The sequence below is a fragment of the Chamaea fasciata genome, unplaced genomic scaffold (assembly GCF_029207755.1).
Source record: "Chamaea fasciata isolate MVZ Bird 193981 ecotype frontalis unplaced genomic scaffold, bChaFas1.0.hap1 SCAF_26, whole genome shotgun sequence".
NCBI lineage: Eukaryota > Metazoa > Chordata > Aves > Passeriformes > Sylviidae > Chamaea > Chamaea fasciata.
Window position 1 is genome coordinate 1,621,566 of NW_027094111.1, and position 25,583 is coordinate 1,647,148.

The 25,583-nt window shown below is 57.9% G+C and overlaps 1 protein-coding gene across 17 annotated transcripts in view; it reads right to left on the reverse strand.

Annotated features, from left to right (window-relative positions):
• The window catches only part of LOC136301458 (microtubule-actin cross-linking factor 1-like), a 135,386-nt gene that overhangs the window by 79,701 nt on the left and 30,102 nt on the right, over positions 1 to 25,583 (reverse strand). For 5 of the 17 annotated variants that reach the window (XM_066204503.1, XM_066204502.1, XM_066204500.1 and 2 more), the window contains exons 2-29: positions 23,774 to 23,835; positions 22,738 to 22,827; positions 20,262 to 20,339; positions 18,764 to 18,856; positions 12,729 to 12,895; positions 12,008 to 12,120; positions 11,809 to 11,915; positions 11,399 to 11,518; positions 11,207 to 11,302; positions 10,837 to 10,964; positions 10,648 to 10,741; positions 9,790 to 9,944; positions 9,259 to 9,535; positions 8,724 to 8,852; positions 8,398 to 8,475; positions 8,109 to 8,270; positions 7,467 to 7,571; positions 6,849 to 6,944; positions 6,414 to 6,539; positions 4,293 to 4,445; positions 3,637 to 3,791; positions 3,123 to 3,249; positions 2,500 to 2,683; positions 1,794 to 1,963; positions 1,362 to 1,540; positions 1,031 to 1,169; positions 449 to 642; positions 120 to 282 (exon numbers count right to left, since the gene is read on the reverse strand). In XM_066204503.1, coding sequence (XP_066060600.1) covers positions 120 to 282; positions 449 to 642; positions 1,031 to 1,169; positions 1,362 to 1,540; positions 1,794 to 1,963; positions 2,500 to 2,683; positions 3,123 to 3,249; positions 3,637 to 3,791; positions 4,293 to 4,445; positions 6,414 to 6,539; positions 6,849 to 6,944; positions 7,467 to 7,571; positions 8,109 to 8,270; positions 8,398 to 8,475; positions 8,724 to 8,852; positions 9,259 to 9,535; positions 9,790 to 9,944; positions 10,648 to 10,741; positions 10,837 to 10,964; positions 11,207 to 11,302; positions 11,399 to 11,518; positions 11,809 to 11,915; positions 12,008 to 12,120; positions 12,729 to 12,895; positions 18,764 to 18,856; positions 20,262 to 20,339; positions 22,738 to 22,827; positions 23,774 to 23,835 — 3,740 coding nt within the window. Of the gene's footprint in view, positions 1 to 119; positions 283 to 448; positions 643 to 1,030; positions 1,170 to 1,361; positions 1,541 to 1,793; positions 1,964 to 2,499; positions 2,684 to 3,122; positions 3,250 to 3,636; positions 3,792 to 4,292; positions 4,446 to 6,413; positions 6,540 to 6,848; positions 6,945 to 7,466; positions 7,572 to 8,108; positions 8,271 to 8,397; positions 8,476 to 8,723; positions 8,853 to 9,258; positions 9,536 to 9,789; positions 9,945 to 10,647; positions 10,742 to 10,836; positions 10,965 to 11,206; positions 11,303 to 11,398; positions 11,519 to 11,808; positions 11,916 to 12,007; positions 12,121 to 12,728; positions 12,896 to 15,450; positions 16,564 to 18,763; positions 18,857 to 20,261; positions 20,340 to 21,749; positions 21,849 to 22,737; positions 22,828 to 23,773; positions 23,836 to 25,418; positions 25,507 to 25,583 lie in introns of those variants that run through there. The other 12 variants (XM_066204493.1, XM_066204497.1, XM_066204496.1 and 9 more) reach the window with 7 other exon arrangements.

The window sequence follows — 25,583 nt, forward strand, 5'->3', positions numbered from 1 at the left end:
CAGACACCCAGCTCAGGCCTGCAGCCTCTTCCCTGCTGCTTTTCATATTTCCAAGCTCAGAGATGAAAAGAAGTGACACGGTCACGGAGGCAACGAGACATCACGAGGTCCTGCCTCACCGTTTGCTGGCTGAGCTGCTCCGACAGCACCCGGCTGTCCTCAGCCTGGCCGGGCTTCATCAGCTCCTGCTGGGCTGTGATCTCCTCGATCCACTGGATCAGGGCGCTGTGGCACTGCCGGTAATCACTCAGCACCTCCTGGATGCTCTCCAGCTCCGTGTGGCTGAGAGAAAAACCACGACAGGTTAAGAAGGAGAGGGCTGAAAAGCCACCAGCGGGAATCCCAGCCAGAAAAGATTTCAGCACCACCAAGCCTGACCCAAGCTCTGAGCTGAAGGATGGGAGTAAATCTGGGAGAGGAGGCAGGGAGGGCGGGGGGTGTCTCTCACCGGGTCTCGATCTGGGCGCAGACTCGCTGCCAGCGATCCCACAGCTGGCTCCCCTTCTCCTGGAAGCGCTCCAGGTCGATGCTGCGCTCCTGCCTCAGCCTGAACAGCTGCTCCCCCACCTCCTTCGCCTTGGCCATCTCCTCCTCCAGCGTGGAGAACACGGAGCCCTTGTCCTTCACCTCCCCCAGCCATTGCTGCAAAAGGGGACAGCACCGGGTCAGCGTCACTGACAGCACAAGGTGCCAAGTCGGAGATGTCCTCCCACCCGGAGGTGACAAAGCTGCGAAGGGGTTAATGGGTTTATTTTCCCACTCTCCTTAACCTGCAGAAGAACTGGGAGGTTATAGGAGGTGTAGAATGAAGGGGAAGATGCTCCCAGGTCAGACTGGTTCAGGCTTGGTCCTACAGCAGCAGACAGAGCACAAGCCACAGCACCTCCTCCACACTGACAAAGCAACCAGGGCTCTCACATCAGCAGCACAAAACCCTCTCAAACGCATCAAGGCAAGACAAATGTCCCACAGCCCAAATTCAGCAGAAAAAAAGGGAAAGGTGCTGCTTGATAAAACCAACAGCACCAACCTGCAACGCCGCCCTGTGAGTCTGAATGGCTGCCAGGTCAGCAGGAACAGCCTCCTCCTGGCTCAGCTTCACCTCGTAGCCTTTGACCAGGGATTCTGCTCCTTGGCTGTTGCGGATAATGACATCAACCGTCTTCAACCTGCCCAAGTCAAACAGAGGCAGCACGGTGACATCCCAGATGTGGCACAGACCGGGAGGCTGCACCACGTGCTGCAGGGGGATGGATTCAGTCACATCCAGCCCAGGGTGTGTCGGAGGGAGAAAATAAGGCCTTCAGTGAACTGGGAACACTCAGAAACGTATTTGGGAACAGAGGCCCATCCCAACTCACTTTTCCAGGTAGATGGAAGACAGCCCATGCGTCTGCTCCATCTTGTTCACCACCAAGTCCAGCTCTGAGCGCAGGTGGGGCGTGCTGGGCCCCGCAGGAGCTTTGTCCAGGAAGCTGTAGCACCTCTCAGACACGACCCGGAGCTCCGACTGCAGCTGCTGCAGATCCTCCTGCGTGCGCTGCAGAGGGAGGGAGGCAGCGTGAAAGGAGAGCCCGAACAGGCAGGGAAAGGGCAGGATTGCCCTTGGCAAAGGAGCTGGTAGGAAATGAAGCAGGGAGCCCACCCGCTGAGGTTTCCCGCTGCCTTCTGCGCAGCGAGATTCCCCCAAGCCCCGCACTCCTTCATGCACACAGAGGAGCCACAGCTATTTTTGGGTGTGTGTCCATCCCTCCCCTGCCCTGCCCACCCCACCTGCCAGCAGCAGGCCTGACCTCCTGCTCTGCGATGCGGATGGCGTTCTCCTGGATGGTGTCGCCGTCCGCCCGGGCGCTGCTCGGGGTCTGGATGCGGCTCACGAGCCGGTGCTCGCACTCCTCCAGGCGCAGGCGGATGTTCTTCAGCTCCGACAGGTACGTCCTGGCAACGGTCTCGTCCTTGTCCTCTGCAGGCCAGAGACACGCACACAACAGCAGCTCAAGCACCGCTGGGCAATATCTGTTCCCAAACAGGACCTGCTGGGGTCCCCAAAGCCGAGCACAGCCTTGTGCTGACACCAGGATCGCAGCTCAGATGGAGAACGTGTTAATTAAATAATCTCCTTCTGGAAATGAGTCCGGCCACAGGGAGTCCTCGGTGCTAGTGGGACTCACGGTGTCACAAGTGCCACCGCCACGTGTATTTTCCCAAAGACTAAATGCAGGAAAAGCTCCTTGCTTGGAATGCATCCCTGTTGCCAACACTACAAGGGGAAGAGGACTCAGCAGCTCAGCTGAAGCTGCAAAGTCAAAGCCTCTCTGCAGGAATAGTGCTGGACACAGGCCGAACACTTGGATGGATAGATGGAGAAATAAGCAGAGCAGCTGCTCACACCATCAACCAGCTAGCTCAGGAAAAGAAGAACACGAAGCCGTCCCATAAACCCTTTGTTTACGAGTTGTCACAGCTCCTGGTTAAGCCATCAGGCCCTTTGAAGCTCACCGTTCTCCATGGACTCCAGCAGCTGCCGGATGTGTTCCTTGGAAGACTCCACTTCCTCCTCCAGGCGCAGCCGGTCCGACACGGAGAAGAGCTCCGAGTCCCGGCTGTCCTGCAGGAAATCCTCGTAGTGGGCCTGGAGGCTCTTCAGGGCTTGCTGACACTCCCCTTGAGCCAAGGATCTGAGCTGTGAGTGGAAAAAGCAGGACATCCAACCATCAGGAACAACTTCCAGCTGAAGGGCCTTCATTTGCCCAAGGAGTATTTCCAGAGGGGGGAAAGGTAAATCCTCTGTGTCAGACCCATGCTCACTCCCTAATGAAATGCTCAATCCACGATCTCTCAGCAGCAGCAAACTCCTGACGCTCTTTTCTACTGGGAAAAGCTGCAATCCCTTTGCACAGCACCCCCAAACTCAGGTTTTCAAGGTGTAAATTGTTCCCCTTTTCCTCTCCTGTATCCCACAACTGTAAACCGTGATCCTTTTCAAGGTGTGCGCTGTCCCAGGTGTAAAGACCCTTGGCTTCCCCAGTCTGGCACCCTCTGGTTTTCCCCTCTCTTTGGCCACACAGAGAAGCCTGGAGAGCAGCACAAGCCCAGAACCAGGCAGGGAAGCTCCTCTGTACCTTTTCCATGCTGAAGCTCTGCACCAGGGCTATGTCCTTGCGCAGGTAGTTCCAGGAGATGAGGCTCTTTGTGTTCATGTGGAGCTGGTGCCAGAGAGCCATCACTTTCTGGTACAGCTGCTCCACCCTGCAAGGGGAAGGAGAGGATCCATCAGCCCTGGATCTTCCCAGCAAACCCAGCCCTGACCCCGTTAATCCTGCAGCCATCGCTGCCAGACAGCAGCCCATCAGTCCAGTGATCCCAATCTGGCAGCAGGCAGGGAGTGATGCTCCTGCTGCTCAGTGCCAGAGATCCCAGGGGGGATCCCTCCTCCCAAATCGTCATTTTCTTTCATTTTGCAAGCTACTGCAGCAGCCTACTGCAATGGAGTTCGCAGCTGCAGAACCATGAGGGATTCCTTTCCTCACCACAAACCACTTTCATACCTCCAACCCCACCCTCTTCCCATTCCCGCCCCAAATCTGTCCCCTCCCATGCCACCACCCCATCTCTCCGTGACTGCCACCAAGTTACCTGTTGGCCATCTCGATGGCCTCTTTGTTGGGCGGGGGGATCAGGAAGCAGACAGAAGGCACCATGGCCTCGTTCCCCGTGGGGCTGATCACCTTCCACTTGGTCCTCTGGGAATTGTCCTCCAGGACACACTCGTCGTTCCTGCAGATGGTGATCTGCAACAGCAGCAACACCAGCAGCCCATCAGAAAGCAGCAGGAGGGCCCTGCACGCCTGTCCCTGCTGCCAGCCCCTCTCCTGGGGGTGAGCCAGCTCCCAAAAATACACAGATGGATATGTTTTAATCAAGCAACAGCCTGGAATGGCGCCAAGCAGTGCGGCACGCTCGTGCCGGGAGAGGAAGGGACAAGGAAGTTCCAGGGAGTTGGCTGCCACCCACGTGCTTGTTTGGCTGAGGCTGATGAAGCCTGTCCTCCTTGGAAGGGGAAAGGACTCCAGCTCCTGCCCAAGAATAAATCTGAGACACGGGAATCTGCTCCAGGAAAAACATCCCTGCTGTTTTCCCTCCCTCTGTCTTCCCACTCCGCTCCTGCTCTCCATTGACAGATCCTACGGCGCTCATCCTAAACCACCACGGGCTGTCACTCCCCCTGCCTTGTCCCTCGTCCCTGCCTTCCCTTTCCAAGTGCCACCAACACCCTGGCAGCCCTCACTCACCTCGATCTGCCTGTAGTCACAGACAGCCTTGATGGGGATGGTGCTCTTCACGGCGTGCTCCGGGTTCCTGGGCCGCAGCTGCACGATGGATTTGGATCGTCCCACCAGGCTGGCAACAGAGCTCTTGGACTGGATGAGCTGCTCCTTCTCATCCTGGCAGGGAGAAGGAGGATGGGTTGCTCAAGGATGGTGAGGGGAGGTCTCTCCCGGGCATCTTGGCTCTTCCCCCCACCCCAGTGCTGGCCTGCAAGGGCTGAGCAAACACGTCAGGAGGGTCCTGCTGCCCTGGCAGGACGGGGAGAGGGCTCAGGAGATGGGATGGGAGGGAGGACGGAGGTCGCTGCTACTTCCCACTGCCCTGCAAAGCCACATGCACACCTCTGGCTCTCTGGCTGGTAGGACAAGAAAATGTTTTCTTTCCAAAGCACAAAAAAAAAAAAAAAAAAAAAAAAAGAACACAACATCCACCAAAATAAAATCCCAGGAGCTGTGAGGGGCTGAGAGCAGGACAACGTCCAGCCCAAAGCTGGGGAGGTTTAGCTGCCTGGAGGAGAGCCCAGGGAAGCATGCTCCCTTCCCTAAAGCAAAGGATGAAGGGGTGGTTAAACCAATGGCTGGAATGGGAGACGATGAATTACGGGGATAAAACATCTCAGGAGAAGGGGCTCAGGGTGGAGCGACTGCACAGGCCTCTGGCTTTGGGGAGAAATCTGCCAGCTGGAGGCAAGTGATCCCTACAAATCCCTGCTGGGTTTGGTGATGGGACCAGCCCGGGGGGGAATGGTGGCGAAGCTCCCCTGGAACAGCCTCTGGCACGGGTGGAGACGTGTGCAGATCACAACACTGGCAGCTCGTGGGATTAGTGACAGCTCGGCTGGCTGTGGCAAAGGTTTCAGAAAAAAAAAAGGATCCCAGAAAAGGTTCTCCCTCATGCTCGGTACTCTGGGGTTGGTTAGTGTGCTACGACAGTGGAGGAGAATTTAATGGTTAAAAAAAGAAAAAGAAAGAAAAAGAAAAGAATAAATGATTAAATAAACTACCTGTGCCTGTCCCAGGGAGCATGATTGGAAGAAATACAACTTTAACTTATTAGGTAAGAAAGAGTAATATAGCTGAGCTCAGGGCAGCTGCCCCAGTCCTGGGTTTGTGGCCACTCTCTGGCTGCCCAGAACAGCCTCTCCCACCCCAGATGGCACCTGCCAGACTCCTGATGTTCCAGGGCTCCCAAACACAGACCCAGGAGCCAGGCTGGCTGCTCCATGTCCTGGCAGCACCACAGACAGGCCAGAACAACCCCAAGACCGTGACAGAGAGCACGGGGGAGCCCCCAGGCCTCCAGGAGAGAAGACAGTGCTGATGCACACATCACCCCCAGTAAGGGCAGCCCAGAGCCACTGGGGACACCCTGCTAAGAGCAAAGTGACCACCACACGCTCAGTGTCACCTCCTGACCCTGCCAGCACAGCTCAGCACTTCAGCCGCAGCCCAAACCCTCCCCTGGCCCTGGTGTCAAACACCAGCTGATGCTTTGCTCCTTGGGGCTTGTTTTTAGGTTGGTTTTTTTTTCAGGCCGAATCAGGCAAGAAGGTGACAGTGCCACGGCCCGGGCTCTGCTCTGCTCAGCTAAGCCAGGCCACGTGTTCAGAGATCAGCCCCTGGCACAGCCAGGCTGTCCTGGCTCTCCCCCATCCTGCAGGATGGATTAACACGGGATTTGGGCTGGATAAAGAGCAGGCATTTCTCCATCAACTCCAAAGCAGAACCAGGAGCATCCTACAGGTCCTGCCTTTGTCAGCAGGACTCGGGCATGGCAGGGGCAGAAGCAGCTCGCACGTCAGGCTGTGACCTCGCACAGACAGCACAGGCTGCCCGCTCCTCACCCTGAGGACACACACAGAGGTCACGGTGGTGCCTCTGAATGACAGCGACCAACTCCGGCCACACCACACAGCTGGGGCCACACCGCAGCCGGCAGCTCCTCCAGGGAAAGCAAAGGTGGCAAACAAACCACATCCCACCAAACCGCGGGGATGAAGAGCCCGGCTCTCCCTGAGGAAGCAAGAGGTGCCCCAGGCAACGCTGCAGGACCAGAGCAGGGTGGTGGGGTGTGGGAGAACCCACCATGGAGTCCTGCAGGAGGTCCTCCAGCCGTGTCAGGCTCGTGTTGTGGTCGCAGGAGTATTTCCTTTTGATGGAGTCCTGCAGGTTCCGCAGGTACGTCTCCGACTCCCGGGCGTCGCTGAAGAACTGCCGAGGCAAAAAAAGGGTCACAGGAACCTGGGCAAGCCCCCTGGGCGGCCTGAAAACAGGCAAGGAGCACCCCAAAGGCTCAGCCAGCAGCTCCTGACACTGCTCTGGCTTTAGGGCAGGATCATCCCACGTGGATGATCAGAACCACAGGGAAGTTGATCCCTTTTCCCCCTGGCAATGCCCAGGGAGCAGCTAACAGATATCCCAGAGAAAGCCCAAATCCCTCCTTCCCTTTCCCCCAGCAGTGTGAGGAGCTCATGGGGTGGGATTCAGTGGATGGGACTAAGGGAATTAGGTCCCAAATACCTGGAAATAGGCAGCGTTCTCCTTCACGTGCTGCTCCACGCACAGGCAGAGCTGCTTGATCCACTGCCACTGGGTGTGCACGGCAGCACTGTAGGCCTGTGGAAAACACGGAAAATGATGCTGGAAAAGGGGCATTCACAGCCAGGAGGAGCACAGTTAGGACACAGGAGCTGGGGGGAGGGACAGAAATGACCAAAATGTGGCTGCAGCCAGGAGGGTTTGGACACAGGAGATGGCAGACCCTGTCTCAGTGTCCCACACACTCACAATGCCAGAGGCAGGGACAGATTTGCTTTTACCCCATGGAACAGCTTCCCACAGCCCTTTGCTTCATCACCACAGTGTCCCTGGCAGCCTGGATGACTCCAGGGCAGCCAAGGCCATTCCCTACCTCACCTCACTGCAGGCTCATGCTCCGTGTGTTTGTTCCTTAATTTGAGGTGGGGATTATTTGGGAATGGCCACTTCCCAAAATTAAAAAGCTCCACCACTGCACTGACCTCCTACCACCACAAAACACTTAATCAGGCACTGTGGGGTGAGGCTGCAAGTCTCCCAGTTCCAGCTGAGGTGATTTGATCCTCGGGAACCCCACAGCTCTCCCAGGTTCCCGCTCACCTCTACGGTTTGCTTGGCCGGGTGGTTCTCCAGGGAGAGCAGCTCAGCCGTGTCCTGGAGGGAACGGAAGATGTCCTGCTTCTCTTCCAGCTCTGCTGTCAGCTCCTGCGGGAGGGAAAGTCCAAATCTCAGCTCTGGGATCTCGCCCAGACCATGTGTCCAACTAACACGGCGTGGAAGTTGTAAAGGAAGTAGCAGCGGATCCCAGCGTGGCACCACAGCCCCATTCCCAACGGGAATCTGCCTCCTGTGTCCTAATCAGGCACTGGAAACCTGCCCAGGGACCTCTTCAGCTCCACGCAGTGTGACTGGGGAAGGATGGGAATTTGTTTATACTGCTTTAAAAAAGAATCAATCTTCCTCTTTGGCTCAGACTTACTCCCCTCACCCCCACTAGTTCGAGATGCCTTGAGCTCCAAAATAAAGCTAAAAATACGTCTTTTGATGCCTTTTTGATTGCAATTCGATTGAACACACACTTCCATTTCACTTTTTGCTCTGGGGACAGCTTCCATCAGCTCTGTTCAAGAGCAACAAGCTCAGTGAGCTGGGAGAGAACCTCCAGCCTCAGGAATTCGGGTCTGTTGGGAGCTGAGGGCTCCACAGTGGATCAAAAGCGGCACCTGCCCTCCCAGCACTCACCGAGAAGTAATTCTTCTTGGCTGCAATGTTGGGGTTGTTGTCACTCCAGTCGTAGGCCAGTTCCTCCTCCTCCTTCTCATTCAGCCAGATCAGCTCAGCCGTGGCCCGGGACACGAATCCATGCAAGCTCTGGAGGTGCCTCAGCCTGAAGCTCGAGGTTTCCTGGACACAAAGAATAATTTATTATTCCTCCTGCCTGCTCTGCAGCTGATGGGTTCTTTCCCCTCTCCCCAGCCTTGGGGCAGGGATGGGCCCCAGGCTCCCTGGGCAGTGCTGGGAGCCCACTCACCATCAGTTTGCAGTACTGAGTCTCCAGCTTGCCCAGCGTCTCCGTGTAGCTGGCGCGGAAATTCGCAGACATTTTACCCTGGAGGATGAGAAATGCTCCTGTCACCCACCACAGGGCAGCATCGCTCAGAACCCCATCGCCAAATCTTCCTCCACAGCTCCGCTGTGAGGGAGAGGAGGTGGAGAGGACGGCTCGGGGCAGCACTGCATCAACTCAGAAGCTCCATTCTTTAAAAATGGCCTCTGTCCCAGGAATGTGACCCACAAGAGCTGATCCCAATGCCCTCAGCCCCCACGGGGGGCCATGCCCCATGTCCCCCACCATACCTCGTACATCCTGGCCTCCTTCACGCTGGAGCCCAGGTCCTCCACGCTGGCGTGGATGTGCCTCTGTGTCTCCAGCTGGGATTCCACGCTGGGCAGGTCAGTGCCCCACTCTGCCCGCTCCAGTCTCATCTGAAACCAAGAGGCTCAGGTCAGCACTGTTCATCCTGCTCCCAAAGGGATGCCAGGAATCCTCCCAGGTCACCCCAGAGGGAACAAACACCTCCCAGTCCTGGCAGAAGATCCTAAGCCAGTGCTCCAGCATTGAATATTTCTGGGACAGCCTACACGAGCTTCCCACCCACGTAAGACCAAGTGACTGCATCAGCACAGATTTGCCTCCAGCTTTGAAAGGCTCCTCTGATCCCCACTGGCCAGCAGGACCACAAGAGAGAAAACCCAGCTCCAGACAGAAGCCTCAGATCTCCAAAAACTACAAACCATCAAAGCAACTGTTCACAGATAAAGGCAGGAAAAGGCCTGGGGCAGCTTCCCACATCAGTCTGAGCGCAGGCGGGAGGTTTGGCCCAGCACTCACCTGCATCTCCTCCACCCAGGCCAGCAGCTCGTAGACGAAGCGGAGGCTGCCTTCATCTTCAGAGGAGGAGATGGCCACCAGCTCTGTCCTGGTCATTGGCTTCCTGAACCAGGAGGCCGAGGAGGTGTGGAGCCCTTTGGTCAGGGACTCGCCCTTCAAGTGCGTTGTGCTCAGCGTGGACGTGGGCACCAGCTCCAGGGTGGAGAAGTGACCTTTCCTGTACAGGTTGGTGCACTCCAACCTCAGTGTCACCAGCTCGTCCTGCAGCCTCATGATCCTGGGGAAGCAAGCAAGGAGTGGGTAAGGAGATGGACACGTGGCTCCCCTCCTTGCCCCACACAGAGCCCATGGAGGGAGGGACAGAAATGACCAAAATGTGGCTGCAGCCAGGAGGGTTTGGACACAGGAGATGGCAGACCCTGTCTCAGTGTCCCCACGTCCCACGATGCCAGAGGCAGGGACAGATTTGCTTTTACCCCACGGAAAAGGTTCCCACAGCCCTTTGCTTCACCAAAGCCTCTCCATGGTCACCTGAACACCAGCTCCTCCAGCTGGTAGTAGTTCTCATCCCGGAGGATCTGCACGTCCACCTGGAGCTGGCGGATGAGCCCCTCACACTCCTGCAGGTACACGACCACGTCGGACTCGTACTGCACCGGCTGGCCCGACTCCAGGTGAGCAGCATCCTGAGGGGACATGGGACACTCAGGGACGAGTCCCCTCAGCCCAGGAGGGGCAGGGAGAACACCACAGCACGCCAGCTTGGAGACTGGAAACACCTTTGGATCCAAGGGCTTAACTGGAGCAGAACATGAATCCATCCCCTCACACCAGACCCAGGACAACCCCTTTAGAAAAACTTCTGGAGATGACCTGAAAGCTTCCAGGAATAGATGGGATCACCATTTTTAGCTCCCAACCCTTTCAACCAACATCTCTTTCTCCCATAACAAAGAAAAACTCTTCAGAAACCTCTCCCTGCCCAGGGTCTGCTACTGAGTCCTTTCCGCCAGGCAAATAAAACAGATTTTGGAGGTTTTATGCCTCATTATAAACCAAAAAATGTTCAACAAATTTCCCCAGAAGTGCTGTTCTCCTCCACACACGTCAGCACCTCTGCAGATATCCAGCCTCACTTGCTGTATTCCCAGAGAACAAGACCATTCCCCATCCCTCTGTCCTCAAGGTGACCTGTGGATCACCAAATATCCACCAGCTCCCCTGCAGCGCCTCTGGGACAGGCTCAAGGGCAGAAAAGAAAGGAAAACTGTCCAGGGGAACCCATCACCCCGGGCAGAAGAGAGGGGAGGAGATGGGTACAAAAGAAGAGTAGAGGAAAACAAACAAATCAATAAAATCAGGAGGGGGAAACGCGGCCCCCCAACTCACAGCCTGTAGCGTGTTCTTCGCCAGGGTGAGCTTTTCTTCACAGCTCAGAGCACCATTCTGGATTTTGTTAGCGATTTGTAGCAGCAGTTCCAGCCTGGAATGACAGAGGGAGATGAGAGAGGGGTTTTGGATGTCCCTCTGGCCCGAGGAAGGAGCAGGGGATGTCCCTGCCACGGGCACAGCACCGACCTCTCCACCGCCGGCCGCAGGAGCTTCTCGCGCTCCAGCATCTCAATGATGAGCTTGCCCCACTCCTCCTCCACATCGTTGGGGTGGTAGCCCTGGGGCAACTTGATTCGTCCAAATTCGATCCAAACCTGGGGGAAAACACCAGCAGAAAGGCATTTCCCACCTCTCCCTTGAGCTGGCTGGGGATTACAGCGAGGGAAGCGGGGCTCTGCCTCCGCTCCTGCAGCGTGCTGCTCGCTGCCTCGTTTATCCTCAGGGTTATTCCCACTTCTCCAGTCCAAAATAAACCTGAACTGAGATCAGTTTAGTCCTGCTAAAAAAGCACAGCGTTCCCACCTACCAGCCTCTGGGCAGCCGCGATGATCCTTACCTCCAGCAGTTTGTAGAGCTCCTCTATCTGTCCTTTTTCCTGCTCTTTCGCTGGGATTTCAGTTTCTTTGAAGTGTATGTACTGGTTATAAAGTGCCTGGGAGGAGAAAGGCTCATCAGGAACCACTCTGGGGAATGCCACCACCCATCCCTCAGACCTGGACACTGAGGAGGGACCTTGTCCAGGACCTACCTTTAGCTCTACAGGGTTCTGGGGGAAAGATTTGTCTGACATGAGTATCGTGTGCTGCTTGATCCACGAGATGAGGGACTCCACACGGGTCTGGTACTCCAGCCACCTCGAATCCACCTCCTGTAGGGTGAGAGTGTCTTTGCAAGCACTGCTGGCGGGCAAATCTCCGTGGGGATAAGGCAGAGCCCAGAGCAGAGAGGGAACTGAGGTGCCACAGACAAGCTACGGGGTGGATCATGCGCCAGGGCCTCGCCGCTGTGATGCCAGCCCAGGTACAGGGAGGAGGAGGACCCTCCTTCCCTCTCCTCAGCCCTCTTCCACAGGGAACAGAGCCTTTCCCAAACCCTACCCACGAGCCCCAGCTCCCCCCCGAAGGCTGTCCCAGCCTCCCAGCCCGCAGCAGTGCTTACGATGGCGCTGATCCCTTCTCCTCCCTCGGGGACTTTGGGAAAGGCATCGTAGATTGAAGACACGTAAGTTATCACGGATTTCTCATCCGGAGAGGGGACGTCCACGTCTGCCAAGAGGGTAGCAGAAAGGCGGTGAGGAAAGGGAGTGGGAAGAGGGGTTGGCATCTCCCTGCCCTGGTCACACGCCCTGGCCACCCACCTTCAGCATCCAGCAGCCGTGTGACCCCCAGGCGCTCGGCGATCTCGAAGGCCTGCTCCAGGTTCTCCCGGTTACTCTGGATCTGCACCCTCTCCATGTCCACCAGATCTGGCCTGCAAGACACGCCCCAGAGTCACAACCAGCACCAGGTGGCCAGGGCAGAGCATCCTGGATGGGCATTGCTGCCATGGGTGGCTCCCAGGGTTGGTGGGAGCCCGTGTCCCAGCGTGGTGGCTCTCCAAGGGGACCTGGGCTGCAGGACTTCCCTGTCTCATGCCATTTGGGAAGGGGGGTTCAGGCTGCAAAAAAAAACCCCTCTTGGTCCCAGCTGGGGAAGAAGGAACCAAGAGAGGTTTGGTACTGCTCAGGAGACCTCTGAGATCCTTGGATAAAACCATGGATGGAAGTGCCGCTGTTCATGGAGAGCGAAAGGGCAGCGCTGACATGACTGCAGCACTCAAGAGTTTAAAAGCTTTCATTTTCTGCCTCTCTCCCCAACTCATTAAGATTTTTTTTTCCTGATGTATTTTTTGCTCACTCCAAACATCCCCCCCCTCCACAGCAGAAGAAATAATTCCGGGTAAAACAGACATTGCTCCCAGCCAGCCTCACCCACATCTCCAAGCACTCCAGCCCAGCAGTGACCACAGTGGGAACCCCTGGGAGATCCTCATCCCTCCTCCCACCCTCATCACACTCCCCATTGCTTCCTCCAACCTACCTGTATCTGTGGATGAGGGCGTTGAACATTTTGCCATCGCTCCAGCAGGAGGAGAAGTTGGTGCACTTCACCCCGATGTAACCTGCTGTCACCTTCTGTGTCCACAGCAGGAGCTTCTCCTTGGCTGACATATCCCCCAGCTCCCCACTGATGTAGATGTCGGAGATCTGGAAGGAAGCAGCACAGCCATGGGAGGATGCAGGAGCAGGGAAACCTTCACCAGGCACATCCAGTTGCTATGAACTTGCCCCAGGCCTGGCTACCAGAAAGGGCAGGAGGAAACTCGTGGTCACCACGGGGCAGAGGGGACGGCTGAGGAATTTGGGAAGGGGTCCCTGGCCCTGCACCATGTGATTCGGGCGGGCTGGAGATCCAAGCAGGCAGAGACAGACATTTACCAACCCCATTTCACCGGGGCTGCCTGGCCCCACAGCCCAGCCCGGCCGGGACACGAGCTCACAACGTCAAAGCCCAGCTCCCAGCAAGCACCAGAGCCGCTCCCTCTGCACCATCCCTGTCCCCACCAGACAGGGACACACGTCACTGGGAACACAATGTCCTGGAGAGAGGAGGCCCCAAGCAGGGTGCTCCAAACACCCTCCTGCACCCTCACTCCCCCCACCACGAGGTGTCCCAGCACCCTCAGACACCCGGGGCTCCCACAGGAATTGTCACTCCCACCCAGCAGCAGCCAGGGTGGGCAGTGAGGAGGGACCACCACCACCATCTCTTGTTGGGGCTGCAGGTGTGGCAGGGGAGCTCCACGGTAAAAAATACCGACTTAAGAAGAGCGCGAACACTTGGAGAGGAGATTTCTCCCTGACCTCCAACCACGGAGCAGCTCCACGGCGGGGGAAAAGGGAAGGATGGGCAGAAAGATGGGACCTTCCCCCTCTGCCTCACTGGTGCCAGGGGGTGCTGGTGCCAGGGGGTGCTGTGACCCAATTCCCAACAAAAGACAGCGACAGTCACGGACCCCTCAGACAGGACTGGCTGCGAATCCCAGACTGGCACGTGATGCCACGCACGTGTCCCCGCATGCCAGCATATTCCTGACTGGCACGGCCTCCTCCTCACCCTCCCCTCTCCAGCTCCCCAGTTAGTACAATTACCTCCCCTTAATTAAGGGGAGGACAAAGGGGAGGATGGGAGCCACTCAGATTTTCCGAGGTGCCCGAGGAAAGGCAAGGCAGGCAGTTTGCTCTCCGGATTCCTCCTCCCGGCACTGCGGGGAGAAAGTGTGCCAGCACCCAGCCCTGAAAACACCCAGTTGCTTTTTCCCTCTCCAAAACACACCCAGCTGGGTGCTGGCACGGCTCAGGCCCCAGCTGTCAGACATCCCTTTGCAGGCAGGAGACAGGGACCTGCGGGATTATCCGTCTCTCCCCGCCGGCGGGGCGGATGCTGCCGGTGTAATTGGTATGCTGCAGCTCACCTCCCTCTCCAGCCTGATACGCTCATCACACATGAAACTGCTCTTTGTCAGCTGCTACCACGCTGCCAGAGCTGCCTTTAACTCCTCCAGCCCCGGGGCTGGCTTTCCCCAGGGATGTCGGGAGCGAGCACCTGGCGGCAGAGCGGGGATGGATGGGACGATGGGCTGGGTGAGCAGCAGGATGCAGGATGGGACCCTCCACGCCTGCAGGGAGCAGGGGAGGACCCACAAACCTCCCTCAGCTCAGCACCCCTTTATTAATTGGCTCTTAATTAAGGGCAGAATGAGTTCACCCTTCTGTGAACCCACCCACCAAGCTGTGCCCCACCCGGGCTCTCCAGCAGCGCTGCCCATCCAGGAGCAGCCCACAGCACCCAGCTCTGATAAATCCTTTATTTTTAATCCCTGACACAGCACTGGGGTTCTCCAACCACTGGGCCTCTTCCCTGAGAGCATCCTTGAAGGAAACTCTCCTAGAGATGTGCTTACGGAGGTGCAGGGTGCGGCACCAGCTCCACCCTCCTTTCTTCACATGTCTGTGACAGGACAAAGATTTAGGGAGGCACCAGCAAGAAAAGAGAGTGGAAACTCGCAGGACTCGGGGCCAAACCCTTCCAAACCCTTCCAGCATCGGCTTCATGCATCAAGCAACTGGTGGCAGGACGCTGAAGGCCACATGGTGGCTGTGACACTGGTCCTAACCCGGCAAAGGTATCAGGGCCACAGCCCCTCGAAGCACATGCTTGTCCTGGGGCATTCACAGCTTGACCAGACCCAAGGACACCTTTGCCCACGCTGTCACCCCCAAAAGAGTGACCACCAGACAGCAACAGGCTCCAAAACACAGCATCATCCCCTCCTGTTCCTCCTGGAGACCCCTCGGAGCAGGCAGAGCCCCCACGTCTCCATGCTCATCCTGCTGCCATTCATCCCACACGGGCAGCAGGAAGGGGACACCCGAGCCAGCAGCCCTGAGGGCAGGAGTGCCACTGGTGACAGCAGCCACCAGCCTCACCCACTGCATCCAGGGACTGTCACTCCCAGCAGGGGACAGGATGGGTTGGTCCCCAAAGGACACTTTCCCAGTGGAGATGCTGGAGGGAAAAAAACTTCAGGAGCTTGCTGCTCCAGCATCCTGCCACCCCACGCTCAGCGCGAGGTTGTCCCTCGCCAAAATGACCATGCGCAGAAGCCACCACGACTTGGGGTCCACTGACCCAGGGGGAGGATTCGGGTCCCCCCACCCCGCTGCGGAAAGGGGGCGAGGGCACACACGCACACACTGACCATTGCTCCGGCTGTCCCCGAGCTCCCCCTGCAAGCCCGGCCCTCCACAGCGAGCCTGAGGCCACCATCAGAGGGTGACACCGTGGTCCCACCAGCTCCTGTGCCCTTGGCCGGCCGGTCGCTGCCGTAGCCCGAGGAGCTCCGGGCCGCGCTGCCGCTGAGGGAGGACGGGCTGCGGGAGGCCGGCAGCCCCTGACCGTCTCCCTCCCCGGCCCGAGACGACGGCAACCCTGAGCTTCTCCCCGCGCTGGCGTTTTCCAGCTGATCCACCATGGGGGACGGCGTGGACAGCTCGGACACGGTGCCCGGCTCTGCTGCGGAGGAGCACGTCCACGCGGCGCTGGAGCTGGGATCGTCGCTGCCTCCTCCTTTCCCCCAGGCATCCAGGGCGCTGGCGGCCTCCGGTTCCCTGCTGGGCGCTGCCTCCCCGCCGGACGCGGCGCTGGCCGGGGACAGGAGTCCCCCCGCGGCCGCACGGCCATCGCTCCCCGTGCGCAGGGGCAGCAGCACGGCCCGGCAGCTGCCGCTCCTCTGCAGCTCGACCAGCCGGCTCACCGCCTTCTCGCAGTCCTTCTCGGCCGGGTTCTCCAGCAGGCGGGCGATGACGGTGGTGCCTTCCTCCCGGGAAGCTCCCGCCACACCCGGCCGCTGCGGCTCCAGCACCAGGCGCGCTTTCTGCACCTCCCCCTGGAAGCGCTCCTTCACCTGCACGATGAACCCGGGCTGCAGCGCCGCCGGATCGGGGTCCCCGCCGCGGGGCCGGCTGCCGGAGGGCTCCTCTCCTCCCTCCTGCCGAGGGGCTGCCTTCGACTTGGGCGCCTCCTCATCCTCGGCCACCTCCAGCGCCGGCGGCTCCTCCTGCGGGGCTGCCTCCGGCATCGCTCTCCTCTTCCCTCTCCGCCTCCGTTTGAAGCGGACCCGTTTTTTGGGAGACAGCGGCGCCTTCCCCACAGCTTTTTCCTTCTGCTCTTTAACGCAGCCCAGCGAATTCCCCATCTCCTCCCGCTCGGTGCCGGCAGGAACGCAGCTGAGCGAGTCGCCGGCTCCCGAATAAATCCCAAGCCGGGCTTCATCGGCTCGAACGCCCGGCGCGCAGCGTTCCGCCGACTGCCCCTTGTCGCTGTCCCCTCCCGCCAGCCCTGCCGCCACCGCCGCCGCTCCAGACAGCCATCTTACAGCCTGGGCGCTGCGAGAAGACAAATTCAAAGCATCTCACTGCAGTTCAGAAATCACTTGACCTAAAAGCAGAGGGAGCGGGGATTGGCTGCGGCGTCCTTCTCTCCAAATATGAGGTAATTGGAGCACGGCCCTTGCCAACACAAACAGGGAGCAGGAATCAGGCAGCGGAGCGAGGAGGGGAGTGGGAGAGGGTGGGGAAGACGGGGATAAAACACAAAACCTAAGGAAGGTTGGCAAAGGTAGAATAAAGGAAGGGGTGGGAGAGAAATGGGAAAAAAAAAAAAAAAAGGAAAAAGCAGGGAGGAGTCAGAGTGACTCTGCATGCTCGCCAGCCGGCTCCGCAGGGCTGCTTCTCTCCAGTTCGGGAGGTTTGCTCCTTAATTCTTAATTCCGGGAGCCCCAAAAAGCACAACTCAGGGACGCACGCTGCTGCCGGGCTCACCCAGTTTGGGGCACAGAGGGGCAGCTCCAGGTGCTCTGGGGACTCAGCATCACTTCGGGGAGCCACAGTCAGAGGATCCCGACAGGAACGGGAGCACGATGCTGCCCATCCCAGCCCGGTCCCAGCCCTGCCTCTCTCCTGTGGCTCCTGTGTCCGCCCAGGGCAGGGGTTGGAGGAGCACGCAGCATCCCAACTCTGCCTGCCAGCTCAGAGGGACCAGGGCAGGGTAACACGCACCAAAAGTGGAGGTGAGACAAAAATTGGGGAGCAGGGGGCATAAAGATGGGGGGGGGGGGACTGAGCTCAGCCCCAGGAAGCAGGGAAACATTCCACGAGGAAACGCTCAACAGGGAGCAATCCAAAAGATGACTAAGGGAAACCAGTGACCACAAGAGCTGCCAGGACACAGGGAAAAGCCCCCAGGGCACCCCCCTCATCATCACCACGCCGGAGCTGGCCGGTGCCTGAGCTCCACACCGGCACCATCCCACCCCAAACCTCTCCCGGGGCTCTCCCAGCCGCCTGCCCCCAGGCAGCAGCACTGGGACACGGGAGATTAAGAGGTTCACAATGGAGCTACAACCCCAGAAAAAATCCCGTTAGTGCAGCGGGAGGAGGACGCGCAGGCTCACCAGCCTGGCTCCCGTGTCACCCGCCCTGTCCCCCACGCCAGGGTGGCATTGTCCCCTCCCAGCCAGGCATGGAGGGGACCCAGGACTTCCCAATGTCCCTCTCCTGCAACAGAGGATGCACCAGGGCTGGATGACCACAAGGACAGCGGGGACAAGATGCCACAGCCAGGGCCCCACCGGAGATGACGGTGACTCATCAGCATCCAGACCCCGGCTGCTTCCCAGGGCCAAAGCCTGGGAAGAGCCTCGTCAGCAGCCTCACACCCAGCTCAGCCCCATGCTCCCCACAAAGCCTCTCCCTGAGGCACTGCCCATCCTCCAGAAATTACAATCTTCCAGTGCAATCTTCCTTAAGAGCCTCGCAGCCAGCGCTGATCCCGTCTGGAAGATGCCAGCAGGGATAAGGCAGGGAGCTGGGATGCAGCACATCCCACAGAGCTGATGCCACGCGGCCAACGAGCTGCTGACAGCAGCACTGCCCAGCAAAGCCCAAATGCCAACTCACTGATGGCCACACGTCACCCCCCTGAAGCCATCAGAGCTACAGCTGGATAATTTCAAGCTATGGAAGACCCAAAACTCGCTTTTCCAAGAGCATCTCTGGCACACAGTTGCTGGAGACAGTCCCAGGTCAGGGTGTTTCTCCCACCCCTGTGCTGTCACCCAGCTGACACATTCCATCCCAGTGAAAAGCTCTGTGGCTGTAGAGACCACCCAAAGGGCCAGGAGTGCCTTGGGATAACAGCCCGCGGCCCCTTCCAAATTTGCTCTTCACCTCCAGAGACTCCAGCTGAGCAAACAGCCACGGCCAACAACCCCCCGAGGCCACGGCACACAACCCGTCAGTAATGATTTCGTTATGCAAATGAAATTTGCATATTGCTGTTCACCCAGCGTGGTCTCCATGACACTGCCATGAACCTCCAGACCCGTCCGTGTGCTGACATCACCGTGGAAAATGCAGAAAACATTGGAAAATGCAGATTCCGCTGCCCCGGAGACACGACGCGCTCCCGACGCCCGCCCCCGCGTCCCCCGGCAAGAAAATTCCATGTCCTACCTGGAAGTGGAGGATGATGGTCCAGATGAGCCCCAGGGTGAGCTTGGGGTTGCCATCCGTGATGTCATCATTGCGGATATTCACCAGTTTCACCTGGGAATAAAAGCAAACAGGGTTAAAGTTTCCCATCAGCCTCACCCGAAGAGCAGAGGGGACACATCCCTGTCCCCAGGGCCACCCCGGGCACGCTGGTGAGGAGCAGGCACACAGGAAGATCCCAGCGCTTCCCAGAGAGGCAAAGATGCCACCTCATCTCCTGGCTCGGGGAGGATTTTTCCATGTTTCCAGCACTCTCCATCCAGAAGTGCTTTCCCAGCACTTAATGGCTTTACTTCAGCTCACAGAGCAGCGTCCCCGAAGCCCTGAGCGCTGGTGCATAATTGAGCAGCTACAGACCACAGAGAGAGGGGGGAAAAGGGGATGACCAAGCTTTAACTCCAGCCTGGGCTCAAAACCAAGCTCTAATGAAGGCAGGAACACCCTCACTCCTCCCCTGGGGGTGTCCCCTCGCCCCAGCACTCCACGGGACCCCAGGGATCATTCCCTGGCAGGAGTGTCTGGGGTAAAACATCCCAGCAAGGCCACCAGACTTCAAAGGAAAAAGCTGTTTCATCCAAGTGGAGAAACAAGTTCCCCAGAGCCCCTGGCAAAATGTCTCTATCAAGGAACTGAGGAGGAGGAGGAGGAGGAGGAGGGGGGCTGGAAGCAGCTCGCCCTCCCTGCAGTAGGGAATGTGCTCAAATTTATTCCGTGCCCTCAGGCCAGCAGTGAGGGAGAGAAGTCTCTGCTTCAGCATGAACTGGTACCATTTATCATCATCATCACCTTGGCATATCTGGGAGCATCACGGAGGGGAGAACCTGGCCCAACAGGCAGAACAGGACACCCAGCCCCCTTGGGGCTGTGGGGGTTCCACCTACAGAGCCGACAAGTTTTGGGATGCATCCCATTGCCCCGGGCAGGATCTGCCCAGGGCTGTGGAGCTCAGCTGGTCTCTGCACAGGCACCGAGGGGCCAGCAGCTCCCAAAAGCCTGCCCTCCAAAAACTGAGGGGTAGGAAGTCCGTGTTGATATCCAGAGGGGTGATGCCACACAGAGGCACCCTCAGTGCCAGCCTCGAGGTCAAGGATGCGTGGCAGAGCAGCTGCCACATCTCCCCAGAAGCTGGTGGGAAGGCACGGGTGTGCCACAGCCAGGATCTGCCAGGGAGCCCCAGGGGAGGCTTTTGGGGTGCAGAAGTGACATTTGCCAACCCCTCCTCAGAGCTGGGGGTCAGGCCGCTTTCTCGCAGTGGTTTTTGTGTGCGGGGCTGGTTTTCCAGAGGCACAACACCCACAGGGAAAAGCCTCCCTGAAAGCCATCCTCAACCAGCACCACAGAGACGGGCACGCCCCAGCGCAGGCTGACGCTGCTTTCTTGACTCCTTCCAAAGCCTCAGACAAGGGAAAGACTCCACACGCCACCCAGCTCTGCTGGATGAGCTTTTATCAGCCCTCACCTGTCGCTGCTTCAGGAAATCCAGGGCAATCTGCACGTTCTGCAGGCGGTGGAAGCGCATCCGCCCCTTCTCACGCGGCTGCAAGAGAACAGGCGGCAGTTTTAGGTCAGGCTGCTGGGGCTGGGCTGGGCTCGGCAGCACCCCACATGCACAGTGAACCCCCCTGGGAGCAGTCAGCGTGCTGCTGTGACCCCCCTGTGCCCCCACACGTCCTGCTCTACCTCATTCTGGAGTAAATAAGGACATTGCTATGCACAGTCCTGCTGGAAGAAGGTTAAAACGCCCTGCTGGGAGATGGAGGTGGGAAGATCCTGAGATCCACGGTCTGTGTCCAGGCCTGGCTCAGCCTCTGAGATCCCAGGACAGGATCTTGGACAGCCAGACAAGCTGGGAAGAGGGCTCAGCAAAGAGATGGACTCAAACAGGTACAGAATCCGATTTGGCCAAGAGGAAGCAGAGGCAGGACAGGGAGACTCACGCAGGTCCCCACTGAAGGCAGAGGAACCCTGACCTCAGCAGCAGCCCCTCCAGCTCTTCCCATACGTGGCTGCCGCTCCAGGTACCTCTGAATCCCTTGGGAAGGGGCACATGAGACATCCCGGGCCTTGCCCATTGCTGCTGGAGTTGAGGGATTTCCAGAGGTATCCATCAGCTGAGCCACGGCCAGGGAAAGGGGATGGGAGGCTTGGAATCAGCAGGAGCGACACCCAAAACCAAATCCCAGTCTCAACATGAGCAATCACCAGGATGTTCACAGAATCACAGGAGCTTTGGGTTGGGAAGGACCTTAAAGACCACCTAATTCCTGCCATGGTGGGGGGGACACACCCCACAACCATGTTCGGAGCTGCTGGGACACCCCAAGTGCTCCGAGTCACCTTCTTTTTCCAGCCTGAAGGGAAGAGCAGTCCTTCCGAGGGGAAAATCTGTCCCTGTCAAGGGGAAAATCTGTCCCTGTCAAGGGGAAAATCTGCAGGGCTGCAGGGGATCATCGGGAAGGTGACCCAGCTCCTCCTGCACTGCTCCAGGGAGGTGACACGGCACAAGGGCATCGTCACCCCCCCCGAGAAGAGGGGCTGAAAACCACATCTGGGCACATTTTGGGGTCTGCCCCTCCCCTGGGGCTGTGCTGTGCTCGCTCCCACCCCCACTCCCATGCAGGATCCCAGAAGGTGCCTGTGCCCAGAGCCTGTCCATGCAGTGCCAGGTGTGCAGCCCTCAGAGTGGCCCCGAGCAGCGCGCGGGACCCGTCCCTGTCCCCTCCCGCCCCGTGGAGGTGACACATGCTGTCACACCGGCTGGGTGGCGTGCCCTGCCTGCAGCCTGACCCCGCAGTGCACACACACAGGTAATCCAGACCCCGGGAGCACAGCCCTGCTCCAGCACAGCACCCGGGGTGGGTTTTATCCCAAACCCCGCTGGGACGACACTGGGTTATCTGGTGGCACTGCCAGGGAGACGCTGCGGCCGGGGGCAGGCTCGACCTACTTCTTCATCATCATCATCTTCCTCCTCCTCGCTGCTCACACGGCACCAGGCCGGTGCTGTCACCAGGCGAAGGCTCCGCTGAGCTGGCGGCTCTACGGGCTAAGGAGGACGGGAGGGACGGTGGCAGGAGGGATGGCACGGCAGGGACACAGGATGGAAACCAAAATGTGACACCCAGGCACGAGGAGAAACAAAATAATAATAAAAAAAAAAAGACAGCAACAGCACGGGGTGAAGGTGGCTGGGTCTCCTGCACTGGAATTTCCTCCTGATTTTTGGAAGCTGAAGAGCAGGAAGCTGTCTGGATCACAAGCAGAGTGAATCCAAGTTTTCAGCCCCCACAAAAACTGATTTGGCGTCTCCAGAGGGTACGGAGGGACGTAGGAGATCTTTGCCCAGATCCTATTTTTGGGGGAAACTAAAATAATTCCTGCTGTGCTACGGCAATCGGGATCTTCCCAGAGCTGAGGGAATGTGTCAGTCAGAGAGGGAAGAGGAGGAGGAGGAGGAAGGAGGGGGAACTCTACGATGCTCCAGGCGCAGGGAGAGGTTTGCACCAATGACTGCTACAAACCCAGGAGCTGAGCGTGAGGCAGGAGTGTCACAGCTGAGATAAACTACCGGGCACGCTGCCACAGAAGCAGGTTTTGATCAAATTCTGCTCTTATCCATGATTTTAAATATGGAGCCACATCTGAGAGGTGAAGGTGTGTAAAACTTGGCAAGAAGAGGGCTTTACCCAAGGCACCCTAATCAGGTGAGAGAGCAGCCTGAGGAACAGGGGTTTGAGTAAAGAATAAAGCAATAAAAAATACAGTGATAAATATAATAGCAAATAATAATATTCCTAATAATAAAAGAAACAGTGATAGACATTTGAAACTGAAACCACGGTGTGAGAGAAGACAGCTGATGGCTGGGGGTGAAGGGGAGCAGGGGGAGAGGATGGAGGGGGGTTAGGGGGGCTCCAGAATCCCTGGGGACTCACCAGCTTCACTCCCGACAGCACTTCCAGGAGGGAGATGAGGTTGTGACCATCTCTCAGGTCTTCGTAGAGGTCATTGATGTGCTTGCGCACCTGGGGAGGGGGAAAAGCCACCACTGATGCCAAAATTACCACCAGGGAAAGCAGCCTCCCCTTTCCCAAACGGCCTGGCACAAGCTGCTGCCAGTTCCCCACACAAAATCCAACCGCGGCACCATCTGTACTCCAGGTGAACCCCGGGATGCTGCAGGAAGGGCAGCCCCTGCTGAATCGAAACATTCTCACATTCCTCACAGCATCTCCCAAACCACAGCTCCCAGCTGGCAGCAGAGCAGCTTTCCACGGGCACCACGTGCAGCCTCTCCTCCCCGAACATCCAGACCTTGTCCTGGGCTTTTACCCGCTTGGGAATCCCCGGATGTTTTCCCAGAAGCCTCAAGATTTTTCTCTGTTTTTCCCCTCCTCTGTAAGTTTTAGGAAGCAGCCAAAAGCTTGGCGCAGAGCTTTGCAAAGCTGGCAGGAAAACACAGCTGGGACACCTAGTGCTCAAACCACTTTTTTTTTCCTCCTTTTTTTTGGATTAATTAAAACCCACCCAGCATTAACCAAGACAGCGGGAGGCACCTCGTGTGCCACGTTAATCCTGCTCAACAAACTTTGGATCTTGTCTCCACCCCGGAGCATCCTTCAAAGGACAAAAATGCCCCTTTTTCCTGGCAAGGGGGTGTGAGGGGGGAGTCAGGATCCCCTCGTTTCCCTCAGGATGCTCGTGCCTCAAGTTAAGCAAGGATCAGGTGCCCAGGAGGGAAAGGTAATAAAAGAGCTGTGTGGTGATGCTGCAGTGCCCTCCAAAGGCTCCAGCACATTTCCAGCACACCCTGCTCTGCTCTGACTCACATGAACACTCAAAAACAAACAGTCCTGGCATTAAAAAAAAAAACTAAAACCCTTAAAAAGTCATTTATCTGCCAGCCCTGAGCTGCAAAAGACAGAGAGACGGTCATTTCAGTGGCTTTATAACAAAATCCGTGACTCTTACCTTCATCAAGTGTTTATTGACCCATTTAGTGAAGGTTTTCTTTTGGACTCTGTCCCGTTCATCTGTCAAAAGGAGACAAAGGCAGCTCTTGGTCAGTGGTTCTCATGCAGAAACTCAAACGACTTTGAAATGACGGGAAGAGACAGAGGGATCGCCGGCGGTGCCAGCACGGATCCCAGGGAACAGAGGCAGCTTATTCAGGGAACGGTGCGGGACGGGGCCGTTCACGCGGCTCCAGCATGCCCCCCTGGCAGGGAAATGCGAGTCGGAACAAAACACACCGCGTTTTTTCTGGGGAGAACAACGATTTTTAACGAAAGCGGCGCAGATGGCTGGGATAGGTGAAACCGGCAGCACTGATTGAACCCCCGGAATTCATCCCCTCCGGGCCTCCCCACCTCCCCCGGAGGCAGCACAGGGAGGAAAAGGGGGGCTTTGCCCAATTTTAGGAGGGTGTCCCCCTTCCCCTGCCCGCTCCTGGAAGGCTTTAGGGTGTTACATAAACCCCCAGATGTCCCGTAACAGGTCCTGGCCGGGCACTGCCAGCGCGTGCAATTAGCAGCTTATTCTGCCACTGTATTTTTGGTTCATTGGATTGCCAGGATTTAATGTTTATTTCTGTCCCACAGCTCAGGCCTGGCAGGACACTGGGAGCTCTGAGTGCTGCCGGGACAGGGTGACAATGTGGGTGCCATCTCCAGAGGGTCCCAGTCCCCAAGGGTGGCAGGGGGACGGGATGGGACATTTGTGGTGACGCCAAGCAGCCATGGGGGAGCTCTAGGCAGGCTTCTGGCTCCATGAAAAATAATATCAGAGGAAAAACACAGGTAAACAGGTGAAAGGAAACGGTTCCACGGGGCAGAGGAGGGCCCCACTCAGCTCCCCTGGCAGTCAGCTCTGTGTCCAGCAGGATTTAACCACATCATCTTGGAACACAGAGAGATCCCCAGCACCAAGCCGTGGCACAAAGCGCTGAGCGCTGCATCTCCAGCCCAGAGGATCCCATGGATATTCCAGGAAAGGACGAGCCCTGCTCGCACAGAACACATCTCTGACATCAGAGTCTACCAGGCAGCAGCACCCCTTGCTTTGGTTTTAAGTCAAAAATCGAGAAAAAGGAGAAAGCCAGCATCTCCCAGGCTGAGCTCCCCAGGACAGCCCCAGATCCCCCTCCTGGGATGGGAGGTCACTGGGGGTCCCTGCACGGCCCCAGGGACCCTCGGCAAAACCTCCTGATGTCTTCATCCACGCAGATTGGAAAGCACCACCCAACGTTCTTCCTCTTCCTCACCCACCCCGCGGCTTCCCCCTCCGAAAGCACCGCAAACACGTGGCACAGGGTGACACAAGCGTCACCTCCCTGTGTCCCGCTCCATCCCCAGGCCACGGCACGGAACCAGGTGCCAAAAACCACCCGTAGGCTGAGCCACATCCACCCTCACTTCCCATCCCGCCAGGCTCCAGCCTTGGCACGACCTTCCAGGAGCTGCCGCCTGGCACCGCCGGCCATGGGGAGCTGTGTCACTCCCACGTGTTTCTCGGGATTTTCCTTCACCAGACCCCTCCAGAGGCGCAGTGTCGGGTCCCTTCCCAACTCCGGTGTCCATCCGGGATGGATTAAACCCCTTGGGCAGTGGGTACTAACCGATGCAGCACATCCGGCACACCAGGCAGGCGCTGAGCCGCCTCTTCTCCCCGGAGAGAAGCCGCCTCTCCATCGCCCCAGCCCGGGATGGCGAGCGCTGGGTCCCGGGGCAAAGCGGCAGCACCTGGGGAAGGGTCTTCTGGCGGCACCTCCCGCTCCCCGGAG